This window comes from Monopterus albus, unplaced genomic scaffold (genome assembly GCF_001952655.1).
Source record: "Monopterus albus unplaced genomic scaffold, M_albus_1.0 scaffold71.1, whole genome shotgun sequence".
Classification (NCBI taxonomy): Eukaryota; Metazoa; Chordata; class Actinopteri; order Synbranchiformes; family Synbranchidae; genus Monopterus; species Monopterus albus.
Genome location: NW_018127951.1, coordinates 746,277 through 762,377, shown reverse-complemented (window position 1 = coordinate 762,377; position 16,101 = coordinate 746,277). Strand labels below are relative to the sequence as shown.

General features: G+C 41.4%; 1 protein-coding gene across 3 annotated transcripts in view; it reads right to left on the bottom strand.

The window, feature by feature from the left end:
- The window catches only part of prx (periaxin), a 42,920-nt gene that overhangs the window by 13,786 nt on the left and 13,033 nt on the right, over positions 1–16,101 (bottom strand). For 2 of the 3 annotated variants that reach the window (XM_020605640.1, XM_020605642.1), the window contains 5 exons: positions 7,010–7,065; positions 5,539–5,646; positions 3,886–4,011; positions 2,758–2,917; positions 1,457–1,650 (listed from right to left, as the gene is read on the bottom strand). In XM_020605640.1, coding sequence (XP_020461296.1) covers positions 1,457–1,650; positions 2,758–2,917; positions 3,886–4,011; positions 5,539–5,646; positions 7,010–7,065 — 644 coding nt within the window. Of the gene's footprint in view, positions 1–1,456; positions 1,651–2,757; positions 2,918–3,885; positions 4,012–5,538; positions 5,647–7,009; positions 7,066–10,064; positions 10,106–16,101 lie in introns of those variants that run through there. The other variant, XM_020605641.1, reaches the window with a different exon arrangement.

Here is a 16,101-nt window from a genome sequence, read left to right as displayed (position 1 = left end):
TACATCATTGGATTTATGAGTTTGGGTAAGGGCACTAAAACTACATGGTTAGGTTCAGGACAAGATTGTGACTTGGGTTAAAATGGCCAGGGACACAAAACACAACATTTCATACTGGAATCAAACACCACATCCACCCCAGCCTCCTCCTCACACATACTTTCTCCCTTCACCACCAGTTCTCTCTGGGGCTTGTGTTATACAGTAATTACTATGGCCACTAGAGATCACCTATGTATCAGAGGTACACTTCTATCAACAATATCTTCCTGGCCTCCTGGGAGGCCCAGGAAACCCATCCTGAACCATATGGCCATGATAATGAGTAATAATGGCCATTGAACAGCATGAGAACACACTAATGAGCTGTATAATTTAATAACAGAGTATATGGAAAATACAAGCTAGTTTTAAAACTAATTTGGAACTATAAAACGATGGACTAAATATTTTAAAAGATCTATTGCAAAGAAAAAAAACACCCTATAAAGTATTTGATTGTAGTGTATCCATCCATCATCTATACCGCTTATTCCTGAATAGGGGATGGATCCGATCCCAGCTGTCACTGGGTGAGAGGGGGAGTCCACCCTGGACAGGTCGCCAGTCTATCACAGGGCTGACATGTAGGCAAACAACCACACACACACTCTCTTTTGGGCAACTTAGTCACCAATCAGCCTAAGCTGCATGTCTTTGGACTGTGGGAGGAAGCCGGAGTACCTGGAGCGAACCCACGCAGGCACAGGGAGTGTCATGATTCGGGTCCGCTGCTTCCTGTCCGGCTTTTATTTTGACATTATTTCCTGTTTTTGTTTCACCTTAGTTTTGGTCTTTTTACGTTCTTCATCACTCACATTAGTTTCACCTGCTTCGTTATTATGTGCACCTGTTTACACCTCTATTTAGGCAGCATCCTCCCACAAGGACGCTGCCAGATTGTTCTAGACCCCAGCTCTGACTTTCCAGCACTATATTCGGTTTTTGGTATTTGTGTTTCTGACTCGGACTGTTTTATTGGATTACTCTGTTCTGCCTTGCCCTCTTATCTCGGACTGCTTATGTGTATCGGCTTATCGGACTTTCCCTTCGGACTACGCACTTTGGATTCCCCTGGATGTACGTGTTTGCTGGCTCTGACCTGGGACCGATACCGACCGTGAGTTTTGTGTTTCCACCGTGTCTTGTATGGTTTTTGTTTAGTTTTAGTTCTCTTAATAAAGAGACGGTTTTGTTTTACACTTCCTCGTCTGGCCATTTAATTGAGTTCACCTAAACACTTTTTGGCCGCATGACGCGCGTCGTTTCTGACAGGGAGAACATGCAAACTCCACACAGAAAGGCCCGGGTCAGATGGGGCTCGAACCCGGAACTTTCTTGTTGTGAGATGACAGTGCTAATCACTGCTCTACCACACCTCCACGATTGTATTATATTTGTATTTATAATTGATTACCACTTTGGCCATCTTGGCTCTGGGACCTTTGGCTTCCATACTGGAAACTCCAGGCCGCATGCTGACCTCTGCTCCATGGATCGTCCTCTTCAGCTGGAAGCTGACCTTGTATGGCTCTGCACACTGAAGGATCCTCAGAGCGTCTTCATACTTCACATTATCAAAAAAGACCTTGGCACTCAGAAGCTGATCACCTTCACACAGAAAACATGATATAATTATATTATAATAAATTATTAACTCATGTTAAAACCTGTCAAAGTTGTTATGAACCCCTCCATCTCAGTTTGTACTTTTATTGAGCTGGGTTCAAAAATCGATCTATTGTACTGTATATTTTGTGTCCCATGCTTTTCCTAGAGGAGGGTGGTAGCATCCTGTATGCAGTGGTACTGATAACATGCACAGTACTAATAGTAGTAATAACAAGTAGAATTAATAGGAGTTATTAAAATAATAGAAAAAGTATCTTCTGAAAAATCTGCTTGAAAAGCCGCACGCTGCTGACAGTCCCCACTTTTTTCATGTTATATGGACGTGACTGATGACACGAGTCCTTAGACACTGAGCAACAGCAGCAATTTACCAGACTTCAGTCCATTATCATACTGTTGGATTAGTTACGAGAGCACCAGATCTGCCTGAAACATACGTAGTAATAATGCAGTAGCCAAACATCCAGAAAGACTCACATGAATAAAGCACAGAAAATCATAAAACAGTGACAGTTCATCTATCAGTATTGTTTGACATTTATATAGTTCATATCATTTTTTTTTGTATGGTAATAGAATAATTGTAACATTTTTGATGCAAATAAGAATAAGAGGTGGCATGAGCTCAACATTTTTTAAATAAAATGACTAATATCAAATTAGGCATTCAGGCTAATTAGGAGATGAATCACATTACTTATCTAGTAAATACAAGTGTGTTCACATCTTCACTTTTAAATGTGACGGACAAAAACCCAACCAGTGGCACTTTCAGTATTGGTAAAAACGGACCTGCTGCTACCTTCTACTGCATATATTACTCTCTTCTGCATACATGAGTGAAGATTCACTTCAATAGCTAAAAGGTTGTAAATGTTTTGGGTTGTAGGGGGTATTTCCACTCCTTTCACTCAATATGGTATTGATGAACAAAGCACCACTACTGGTTTGCAAACCCAAGACACCACAGCTCAGAATTTGCAGTGTTTTAATTTGATTTCTTCCTTGGATTAAGTTCATTTTAAAGCACTTTCCCTAGAGGACATTCACTAAACGTGCTCCCTATATGGATGTGGCTGCAGGTACCTTGCTGCAGACTGAGATGTTTGGCAGCTGGGGAGTCTCTGAGGACATCTTTAACAAAGATCCCGCTCTCTCCTCCACCAGTCACACTGTAGCCGCTGGCTCCAGCCTCCGCCTCCGTCTCCACCACAATTTCCACAGGTTTAGAGGCCTGCAGCTCACTCTGAGACACATGCACACAACCACACACTAATGTCTCCAAGGACAGAATTCGGCTCAAGATGATCCCTGTGATGCCATGGTATCGCACCACTGACTGTGGTTAGTTGGATCTCAGGCTAGGTTATAGTCTGAGTAACTTGAAAATGGTGTATAATATTTTGTGGTAATATCAACAAAGGATAAACTAACAGACAGACATTTCTCAACAGCAGAACAATGCTCTAATTACAGACTGTTTTAAATGACAGATTTGAATCTATATATAAGTTTTCTTGTCTTATTAAGCTGCATTTTAAAGCATCTGCAACAGAAAAAAGTACCCAGTCTAAACCAGCTGCAACACTATACATTTATAGTGTTTGTCCAAAATTTAAGAGACTCATATCTGTCCACAGGAAGTGATTGCTTTAAAAATGGGAGAGAAATACAACACTGATGCTGTGGATGCTGTAGTCCACATCATTTACACTGTTCAGTACCATTTGGGGCCACTAACATACACATTATGCAGCTTTGAAGACAACATCGTACATATGGTGAAAAAAAAATTCCTAGTGCACAAGGACTCCAACACCATTTCATAATTTACTTTACTTGCTTCAGCGAGTGCAGACTTTACAATTATTTGTCACTTCGCTCTTTACTTCTGCTTCCTTTTTATCCATTAAGCTGTCACAGAGGAAAGGTCACTCTATTCTTGGACTCCATCCACTTTTCCAGTGACTGACCAAAGAAAATAACTTGTAGATGACTCAAAGGAGAAAGTAAACTGTGTACTTCACTCACCACTGGAGAGAGTTTTGTGTTAAAATGAACATCTTTGTCCATCTCCTCTATCATTTATATTTTATAGTGACTCGGCACAGGGTAGATTCTGAATGCCAGTTGCCGATGAACCATTCGTACAAACAAAAGTGCGACTTCAGCCTGAAAAGTCACATCAATAATGTTCGCCAGATCTCGGCTTACTGTCTGCTCGTCTCTGGGCTCAGAGTCCATCTCTGGTTCAGCCGGTTGACAGGTCGACTCGCTCAGATGACGTCGCTTCTGACTCAACACCTGCTTCAGCTCCGCATGGAGCTTCTCCTTCTGCACCTGTAGGCAATACAGATAACAGGAGGTCAGATTATCTATTACAAACAACATTTCAGACTAACTAAAGAGCCAACATTTATTTGGAGTTATTACTTTAACCTAGAATTTATTACCCCTCCACTGCCATTTCTTCACTAGGTACACTATATGTCAATCTTAGAGAATTACAGTCTAAAGATGATGAGTAAAAATGGTTAGAATTGTGATTATATACATAAATGTTATTCAATTTAAGTAATTTTTGCTTTTACCTTTTTTGTTTTACTTTAAATTGTAACTATTATTTTACTCCCCTCCTCTTTATTCCCATGGGAAGCTGGTTTGAACAATGGACACAAAATTTGATAACAAAAAAATTCAGTATACTGATTTTGTAAAGTACCTTGAGTTGCATTTTATACATGAAATTAAAATGTATTATTGTTATTTAAGAGTTTGGAACTGATGTCGTAACAACTATTAAACCAATTAGATTGATATGTTTGTTAACAACACATTCATGTAATTTCAATTGTTCTGTAAAAATGTAATATTCATTAATTGTGAAATTTCACACTGTTATGCGAGTTATCTGTATTTATAAAAGAATTGATTCATGGTCATTAAACAGTATGGAGAATACTGACATGTCATTATTAAAAGCTCATTTTCTGTAGAGTCCTTATAAGTTGATGGTTTCAGATTTCCATCAGCTTTATTTATCTCAGTGGGCTATTCAGTTGAGCAAGCTTTCAGACCATAAGTTAAATAAATGTCATACCTCAGCTAATGCAATGCATTAATCAAACAAACAACAACTACTGACTACCAATGGCATTTAACAGCCTGGTAGCAGAGGAAATAAAAGCGTTAGAGTAACAATTTCTTCTCCTCAGGGGTGATCGATAGCGCCGCCCTGAGGACATTAAAACAAATTCACTGACGAGTGCGTGATCAGGTTGACTCATTTCTTTCTGCTTTCTATAGTGTTATAGTTATAAAATGTGTATGTTAACAGAATACAAACATACTTCACTGTAGTGTTTATGTGTAACTGTCATCTTTTTCTAGGTAACTACTGAATGTCACATCTGCCTATTAGCTACACTGACATTCCTGTTTGAAACCAGTAGGTGTCACTGTCTCACGACAAACAGCAAAAACTATTAAAGTTGCTAACATGCTACTTTTTAGCAGTGTTGCCGAGTCCTAAAACCTCCAGCTGGTTTCAGATCTGCCACAATCTGAGGTTTTTTGTGGTTGACTGTGCGTCCAGCAGCTTGTGGTCACCTGCTGCTGCAGCAGGAAAAGGTCATGACTGGCCTCTGTGCTGAGTTGTGAGAAATGAAAGGTTGTTTATCTGGTGGAATGTGGCCTCCTTAGATCAAGCCTGGACTATTGTGATCCAGTTTGCATGGGCCTGGTGGCTGCTGGGGTCAGCCACAATGCTGCATTCACCTCTTCACATATACAGAATCTTATTAAAAGTAAAGCTCATAAAGGTTTCAACATTTGTGTGTGACTGGAGCTTTAGGGTCCACCGCTCACCACTCTCTCGGGGCTCTCCTGTTCACCTGTGGATCTGGTACGGTGAGGGTTTCGTTGTGGGACAGAGGGGGATTTGTTAGAAGGGGGCGACCACCGCTTGTCTTTTACCTGCCCACAGAGAAAAAGACAGCGTTAAGCCACTTTGAAATGGTCCATTCAGCAGCAGTTATCTGGCTCGACTCAACTTTCAGCCTTCCAGCTGCTCAACAATAGAAAAGTGGTTGTGCGTGTACATTGTGCATGTGAGGCTCAGGCTCTGCGGCTCTGGGTCTCTGAGCTGCTCTGTATGCTGATGCTACTCCCATCCGCTAAAGTGAGGATGTGTTCGTGACAATCCACGAAATAAAATCTAAAGGTTTCTGACAACTGAACTTCAGAGAACAGAAGCAGTAAAAATGCCTTTATATCTGGTGACATCATCATCATCATCTGCATCTTCTTTCTCCTTTGTGTTAATTCATGACTTGTCATGAAGCAAGGCGTTCTCTCCTGATGACCTGTTTAGTTCTTTTAATCAGAACACATCCTCTAGAACCTTTTTCAGCATTATTGTGTGTTTTTATTTGTAGTGTTTGGGTTGCATTCCCATTCGAGTTTCTCAACTGGAATAATTTAGGTGGAGTCCATCAACCTGAACTGGCTTTCAGTTCTCCTACCTCATGCCTCCTTTCTGGAGGAAACATGCCATGCCCCATTGCTCCATATCTCCTTTGTCTACTTGCTTCATAAATTCTCATACTCATTTTGTAAAAACATCCTGTCCTAACACTTCACCTGCTTCCTCAGTAGACCTTTGGCAACTATACCTTTCTAGTGAAGACTGTGACAGCAGGATATCGTTATTCATTTTTAGAGAAACTTACTTATTATTTTTGCCAAATATCTCCTCTTCTCCTCAGTTACTGTGTGAAAATCAATAAAAAATATACTTACTATAATAATATAACTTGTGTGTTCACATTTATATGCAAACACATTTGTACACATTCAGCTGCTTGTGAACACTAAAATATGGAGCAAGAACAGATTTAATACCATGTTTATGAGGCACAAATACATCACCAAGAGTACTGCTCTCTTCATAAAGAGCTATGAAGTACTTCACCTAGACATCTCAGTAAATTGTTGTGCATCATAACAAATAGTAATGCCTGTTGATTCTCGCTTCAGCCACATAAACTATCAGCTGGGTATTCAGAGCCGAAGCACAGGGCATAATTACTTTGTGCAGGACAGATGGTGCTTTTATAAGGAACTGAGAACACAGAAATAAAATGTACACCGTCCTTCTGACTGAATACCGATGTAGTCTCAAAGTTTTTGTGTTGTATTACACCTGCTCACGTCAGTGTTAAAGAACAATGAAAGCAGTGTCTCTGGGCAGGACACCGATCCCCACATTGATCCCGGTGGCCAAGCCAGCACCTGGCATGGCAGCAATGTCACAGTGAAGAACTCAGTGTTTACTTACAGTTGGATCTCTGGTCTGGATGAAAACATGACTGTCCTCTTGGTCTCTGTCAGAGTCTGAAACAGAAAAACACAACTCAAGTTATTCTGATAGTTAGAATTTCTCAGTGCTTATTGCACATTAACTCTATTACATGAAGCACATTCATTTCAGTTTTTTATATGAGAATCTGATTAAGTAACAGGAATGAAATTTCCTGATCTGGCTGAACTAATTTGACAGACCTTATTGTAGATAAAAGCATCAGTAAAACTGATGCCTGTCCAACATCTTCCAACAAGACAAAAATATAGTAAAAAAAAAAAAGAAAGTAAAAATCTGCTACAAGAGACTCAATTAGTGGACACTGGAGTAGATGAAACATAGTCACTGGATGTCACCAGTCACCTCTGACCTGTCATCGAAACGGGACTGTATCATATAGCAGTAAATGACTCTCGTAATGTTTTTTAAGGTGGTGTAGCATCAGGTGTTCATGTCAGACTTGTTCATAGTTAAAGCCTCTGATACAGTGACATGGCCATCAATCTGTGGCATCTGGGATGGCAGTCTTGGGATTCTTTCTGTGGTCTTGGTCATGTCTCTGCAACTGTCAAAACAAGGCCAAACCGTCTACACAAAATCCATCTTACCAGCGGTTCCACTAAAACTGGTTGAACAGCCACAGTGTGTATACACACCACATACTGTAGGTACAAAAGTATTAGCATCAAAACCTGAAATACTACAAGTAAAGGCAATCATTATGCAACGTGGTGCGTTTAACATGAATGGATATTATATTATTGGATTTTAATAACTGATGCATTATTGTGTTCCTCACTTTAAAGCTGCAGCTGATAAAGGTGGAGGTAGTTTTATGCTTATAGTTCTAATTACCAGTTTTATGATCGTACTTTTTTCATTAACCTGATTCTGAAAAGTAACTAGTAACTCAAGTTATTTGCTATACTATTTAGTATAGTAAAAAGTATAGTATTTACCTCTAAAAGGTAGTGAAGTCCAAGTATCACAAAATTAAAATACTCTAGTGCAGATACCTCAAAATTATACTTAAGTATAGTACTTGAGTAAATGTGCTTAGTTACTTTCCACCAGTGTAACTTTAGTAAATGTATACATATTTTATTACAAACCTCTATGTTGCAGTAAAATGTTAATCATTCATGGTTTCCATCTGACCAAGTAGCTCAAGGTGTTAGAGGATTCCTTGTAAGATTTGAGACTCCACCATCTAGAGAGACAAAACTGTGTTTATGGGATGGAAAACCGTGAATGGCTGAGCTGTTACACTCTTGGTTGGCATAGTTCAACAGTCCACTGTTGGTAAGGTAGGAGTGTGTGTCCTTGTGTGGCTGTACACGGTGAGGACCATTGGATTAGGCCATGGGAGTAAGGAGCTTTGGGAAGGTGACCACGTTTTCCTCACACACAGTCAAAGGGCTGTTAGAGGGTTAGAATTAGGTTTAGGTCAGGGTCGGGGCTGGGGTTAGGCATTTAGTTGCAATGGTTAAGGTTAGAGTAAGAATCTAAAAAATGCATGGTGTCAAAATGTGTCCTCCCAAAGATAGCTGCACAAATGTGTGTGTGTGTGTGTGTTTGGATGTGTGGCGTGTCAGCGTGGATGTCGTGCCTGTTTGGGTGGGTTGGAGGGATCTGGTATCTAGCAGGTCATATTAACACATAGCATGCATTCGCTGCTTCCCAGGCTTCGCTGCATCAGTCACAGAGCGGCGACGGGCATTAGTGGAACACGACATTAAACTATCTTTGATCCCACAGCAGGTCACTTACTCTGCTGCTGATACTGAGATTTAATAACATGTGACATAATGGCTGCCACTGTGACTATAATTATTTATTCATTCTGTGAATGGCTGATGTTATTGTTAGATGAATAACAATACAATAATCTACCTTCTGGCACTGAGCAGATCAAGAATGGGATGTTTTACTCTCCTGACATGTCATTCAAGATTAATTTCAAAAACAGGCACCCATTGAAAGTGTGAGATCTGAAAAATGGATTAAATGGAATGAATAATTTTGATTCTGGTGCAACTTTAAAAGAGACCATTTTAAAAGAGGTCTTATAGAAAACCAAAAGCCTCTGGAGTTCAGTTTTGCTCACATCCCTGTCAGGTTGTCATGTTGAGATCCAGGCTTTCTCACTATTATTTCTGTGCTGGGTGATATTTTATCAGGAACAGCAACAACAGGTGCAGCCTCAACATTGCTGTACTAATGGACTGTAAGTGTCAGTCAGAGGATAACTGAGCAGTTGTCACTGCTGTGTTTCATTAAACTAAAGTGGACACAACAGTGACAATAATGTGCAGAATGACAACATTTATTATGCAGCAAAAATTATTTGGTTGGTTATCCAAGTGGGAGTTTCAGCTAAAAACCATGAAAACATTTCATAAACTGAGTTTAGAAACTATGGCCACTCCTTTAAAAACCTTAAAATAAACTACCGTTCGGTTTGTGGAGGTTTGCACCAAACAGCAGCTTCAAACTGCAACAGACAGGCAGCAGCAGGTGGAGGAGGTGGCACTCCCTGGATGGAGCGGAGGAATGGAGGCATAGCAGAGGAAGAGGAGTGGTGAAGATTTTAAATGCTCCGCAGTCCAGTCTTATTATAGATCAGACTCACATCTGCAGGCCCTCACACGCCTGATGACTGCTCCAATCAGCAAGGACCCCCCGCCCTTGGTGTACATCAGTGAAGTGGGAGGACCTGCAGGGTCTGCTGTTAAATTTTCGCTCTAATGTCCTTGATATTTGTCTAGGTTAGATTATCTTTTATTATCCCCAAAGGGGTGGGCTGTTGTACAGCTAGTAGTACACAGCATTCTGCAGCACAGCAAAACAAACAATCAAAATAAAAAGCTGAAAAAATATTATTTAAAAATCCAACGGCTGCTGTCCTGTGAGCTCAGTCTGTGACCAGAAGGAGCAGCATAAAGTCTTTGAACAGGGGCTAATTGGAGTGTGTGTCCTTATGTAGCTTAGAAATGTCATTAAGGGTTGTGCCAGTAGATTTGCTGCATACCTTGAGAATGCCCTGCAGTATGTTCCTCTTTTAAGGCCAATAGATCTACACCAACAAACAAAAGCAAAAGTAAGAACAGATTCTATCAAACATCTTCATAAAAGTACTATCGATGTTCAAAGTCCAAAGCTTTCAAAGAAGGATCATATGCTGATGGGCTGTGTTAAAGGCAGCATCAGCTTGTGGTTCAAATGTTAATCAGCGATGGTACCTACATACCTGTAGTGCTGTACTACCTCAACAGCCTGATCATTGAGCATCATAGTAGAAATTGCTGTTAGAATTTTCCAAAAATCAACAGGATCCTTTATAGAATTTGATTTTCTGTGTTAGCATGACCGGTTTTCCTCCAGTTAGGTATCACCAAAGACTAAATGCTAGAGTACCCATAAATGTCAGGGTCAAACACAAAAGAACTAAAATGTGACAAAACAAACACACTAATAAGCAAATACTCTAGATGTGTCTTCACATGGTTCAGTACAATGTGGAAGCTGACCATTAGAGGCGTAGGCAGGAAAAGGCAGTGCTGTAACTGAACCTCACTATACTTTATGAATAAGTAATGTAGCTAATGGCAGTAGGTCAGTGGTGGTCCAGAGGCAGCGCTCCTGTCCAGTGCACTACACCCAGCCACTCTTAGTGCCAGTCACAACCCTTCTGGGTTTACATACTGTACCTATGGAGAAAGATGATTCCACTGTGGCTGCTTGTAACAAGAGCAGCCGAAGGAAACAAAAAGATGTAATTAGTTCAAAACCATTTTTAATGAATCCCTGAATAACACCCACTGGAGCCCTTTGAAAGTGAATGCAGTACAAGTATGTAATCAGTAGGTTATGTAACAGTGGGATTTGATATCACTCTCCATGTTAGCAGTAAGCTTGTGGAGGTCTGCTGTTGCTCTACACCGCAATGTGAAGCTGATGGGAACATACAGTATTGAGAGGGAAGGAAACTGAAGGATCGAAATTTAAAGGTCTGGGAAAGTCAAATGTCTCCACAGAAGAGTTGAATTAATACAGTTTTGCTTTGACAACTGGTCCCATAACTTCATTTGAACAAGCAGATACACATATCACAGTCAAAGTGAAACAATTTCTACTGCTGACCATGATCCACTGTGATGTCTTTGTCCAAACCGTCCAGTGGGCTTCTAAAAAGCAGCTCTGGTCTCAAGAAAATAAAGATTAACAAGCAAACAAGTTCATACTTATGTGTCAAGTTGTTTGTGTAACTGCAGTGGCACAGATCAACACTTTGGAGATACACGTTGCACAACCAGTCAGCACTATGTAGTCTCAATGGGCCTCCTGACAACCACTGACTGCGCCAGCACACACAGCCCTCTTTTAATTAATGCTGTAAAATACCAAGTGAGTCAAAATGACAAGTAAAAGAAAGAAGATATCCAGGAGGCAAAAAAAAAAAAAAATCCACAAACAAGTCAAGGTAACTTTGCTTCCTGAGTGCAAGGTGTCCCTAGACTGTTTTCAAACAAATAAAATTGTCACATTACTTTCTAGGGACTCTCTTCCTAAAATTGAATTAATAATGATCTGTCAAATTGGTACAGAAAGTTTAAATTGTTAATAACCTGGAGGGTAAGAGAGTGAGCAGCCTACTAACATGGTCCAACACAGTCCAAGAGCCTCTGTATCTGCTATCTGGGCTCTCAGGTTGAAGATTAAAGAACTCAGAGTGTTTGTTAGAGCTGTCAGCCACTGTGCAGTTTGTCTAACAGGAGCTTGATTAAGGTTTTCAAGTAGATTTTATAATGCACACGGGTTAGTGAGGTCATAGGCAGCTTTAACAGGCCGAGAGCACCTTTCAACACCAACACAGAGTCTGTGCAAAAAAACTTTTTTTGAAACTCTGCTTCCAGGTCTTCAGTGTATATGACGCTAGCTCACATTTATTCCATAGCATCACATGAGCAAAGCGTCTGCTAAATTGGCAGTAACCTGGCAGAAATATTGTGTGGACATTTTCTGGAACCTCTATGGTTAAACCAGCTGTAATCAATATTCCTTAGAATAAGAATTTATCAATGGACAATATGAAAACAGGAGGCAATATGAACCTTCAGAGAATTAGCACTAGATTCTGCAGCTCTTGCACCACATCTGTACTGTTTTGGTTCACTCTCATCGCTTTGTTTTCAACCCAGGCAGGAAGCAGCTGTTTCCAGAGAAGACTCTCTAAAAGGCCACTGTCCATGACCTTTTCAGCAGCAAACAGCAGACAGAGACAGTCAGAGACTAGCTGGAGAACAGAGTGGAGCATTTAGCAGCTAAAGTGCCACAGATTTCCCTCAGGAGGTGGTGGAGACCAAGACCAGAGATAAAAAGTGTTATGAACGCTCACACACGGGAGGGTGAGTGAGCGAAAAATAACAGAATAATAATATAAAATAATAGTGCTGTACAGGCTATTTACAGGTGATGTGAACAAAAACAGAAACAGGGCATGAATATATTATACAAAACCGGGTGTTGATCAGTAAGGGGGTTAGTCTTTGGAGGGGGGGGGAAGAGGCCTAGCTGCGGAACGCTAGGGTCACTCACTGGCTGGCTCCGGGGGAAGAGGCCTGAAGGAGCAACCCGGAAGAGGCAATCCGTGGAGTAAATGAAAAGGGAAACGAAAGGCAAGGGTAGAAGGTATACAAAGGCAGAGTAACACAACAGACGTGTGGCACCGGTAGTGGGCCCCAGAACAAAAATGAACTGGCAAGGAGAGTCATGTGAGCAGGGTATAAGTAGGGTTAGGTGAACGGCTAATTGAGTACAGCTGGTGTTGATTGAGGCATGTGTAGAATGTGGCGTGATCAGAAACCAAAAACAAAGAGAGGGAGGCGAGAGAGGTAGGTGCAGCTGAGCAAACCTGACAAAAAGAGAGGGAATATTGGACTAGGTGGCCAGAAACTCTAAAAGAATCATTAAAAATAAATGTAGCAAGCTCCATAACTGATATGTCTAATTAAAATGGTTTAACTTGATGATATGTCAGTGTTGCTTTCACAACTTGTCTCTGCCGCCCCTGAACAGACAAAAAAATCTGTTGCTGCAGGTTGAAGGTCTGGTTATGTTAAAGCAACTAAACTGGTTAAGGCTCAGGAAATGTTGCCTTCTTGGTTAAAGAAACCACTGTTGCCTGTAGGGAGTGGAGGGGATTTGAAATGAGATCTGATTTTGGTCCTAGTCTGATCATAAACTATATACACTGCTCAAAAAAATCGCCACTGGCGCCCTGTGCTCTTCACAGATGAAAGCAGGTTCACACTGAGCACATGTGACAGACGTGACAGGGTCTGGAGACGCCGTGGAGAACGTTCCGCTGCCTGCAACATCCTCCAGCATGACCGGTTTGGCAGTGGGTCAGTAATGGTGTGGGGAGGCATTTCTTTAGGGGGCCGCACAGCCCTCCATGTGCTCGCCAGAGGTAGCCTGACTGCCATTAGGTACCGAGATGAGATCCTCAGACCCCTTGTGAGACCATATGCTGTTGCGGTTGGCCCTGGGTTCCTCCTAATGCAAGACAATGCTAGACCTCATGTGGCTGGAGTGTGTCAGCAGTTCCTGCAAGACGAAGGCATTGATGCTATGGACTGGCCTGCCCGTTCCCCAGACCTGAATCCAATTGAGCACATCTGGGACATCATGTCTCGCTCCATCCACCAACGCTACGTTGCCCCACAGACTGTCCAGGAGTTGGGGGATGCTTTAGTCCAGGTGTGGGAGGAGATCCCTCAGGAGACCATCCGCCACCTCATCAGGAGCATGCCCAGGCGTTGTAGGGAGGTCATACGGGCACGTGGAGGCCACACACACTACTGAACCTCATTTTGACTTGTTTTGAGGACATTACATCAAAGTTGGATCAGCCTGTAGTGTTGTTTTCCACTTTAATTTTGGGTGTCACTCCAGATCCAGACCTCCATGGGTTGCTAAATTTGATTTCCATTGATAATTTCTGTGTGATTTTGTTGTCAGCACATTCAACTATGTAATGAACCAGGTATTTAATAAGAATATTTCATTCATTCAGATCTAGGATGTCTTATTTTTGTGTTCCCTTTATTTTTTTGAGCAGTGTATATAAAAAATGGACCATGTGGCAGCTCCCACAAATGAAGCCACCATGACTTGATTAGCACCTGGTGACTGCTTCCAGTATAGGTCTTAATTTTGTAGCTACAATGTGTCACTTAAGGTAGTGCTAGCATGAAATTCCAAATCGTTCCATTCAGCTCTGCCTAGCCTTCCCTCTGCCTGCTCCACGATGCTCTACTGCAATCTGCTACATTTATATATACAGCCTATGGATCTGACCACAACATCAACACTGCATTCTCCAAAACCCTACCAGTGCAGGTGGTTTTCTGCCACATCTGGACAGTGACAGGAAATGAACTCTATGAAAGCCTGACACATTTCATGCCCATGCACCCCAACTTTCCACCTTACTAAAGGACAAACTATCTCCTGTTTAAACACTGAACTTTCAGTTCATGGGTATAACGCCTGCACTGGACTCCAAGGCACACAACCCTCTGGCCTGTTTTTGCTCTAGTAGACAAAAGTACACTACTTTGTCATTATTCACACAACTGCATGATGTTACCAGTCAGGGAATCACAGCAGTTATGCACCACTTTTCTGTTGGGGTCTGTTTAAGTGACTGATAGGTGTGATAGCTCAGACAGGTCCAAGCATACATCAGAGAATGTGATGGTGTGATGTCTGCTGACTAGATCTGTGCTGTTCTGCTCTGAACTAGAGCAGCAGCCCTGTGAAACTGACCCTGCAGCTCTCATCCTCTGCTCCGAGCATATTAGAGTCGGCTCAGAAGTGGCAGGACTCGAGCATCAGGCGTCCACTCAAAGAACATAACCGCCAAACTGCTGCTTAAATAGCTGATAACATTTCTTTAACAAAACACCACAGCAGTGACGCAGGCCATGAGAGACAGCCGAGGATGTGAGGTTGTGGTTTATTTGTGGACACAGCTATTATCAGCAGAGACACTGCAGGTTTTCACCTCACACACACTCAGAGGAAATACCGCAGTACTTTTTCACAATTGGTGGCAGCCAGAGTACATAACACAAACCTTATTGGATCTAATTTTAGGACAATCACAAGACCAGAGGAGGGAAACAGTTTCTATTCTAGAGACCACACCGACTGAAAATACTCCAACAAAAAACACCATCTCCCAACAACACACACACACACACATAAAATAAATCAGCATCACTACTTTTTGATAGCAGGGAATGTGGGTCACATGTGCATGGACAAGTAGTACTGTGTATAAACGAAACAACTACATATTGCTATAAATCTTTTGTCTCACAATTTCCAACAACTGCATGTCTTTGTACAATCTTTTCATACCATTTGGAATGAAATGCCTCTGCTGCATATGATAACACACATAGGAGTGGCAATGATGGAAAATCCGGAATAAATGAGTGAATACAAACTGCAGGGGTCACTGATTAATCTGTTGATGATTGTCTTGATGATCTGATTGGGCCACATTGATCAGTGTTTCCTTGTCTGGGATTTGTTCCTAGGTAAGAACAGAATCTACTGACACATATGCACGTTTGAGTGATGACACGTTTGTGTGAAACAACTGGTTAATTAGTTTTACAGTTGTATAAGATTTAAAATAAGTTTTGTCATTATTAATCTTTACAAAATATTTTCCCCATATGTTAGAGCATTATGGTCTTTTAAAACAAACAGCCACTACAGGGAGGTTCACGTATCGCCCTGGTGCGCTGGTCCAGCTCAGATCACTCTGAACCAGCCTGTCCTCCTCCGCCGGTCTCTTCAGTGTTTGTTTTGTTGCCTCAGATTTGATATCAAACCATCTATTTAATTCATCAGCTGTGTGCCCTTGTCCTAATACGGTGTTCACTGAACGAGTAAGAGCATCTTTTTTTTATTTCATATCCACCACTGATGCTATTAAAGATGACAGCTCATTCATTTTTCTCCACTTCCTAAGATTCTCTTTAGTTTGG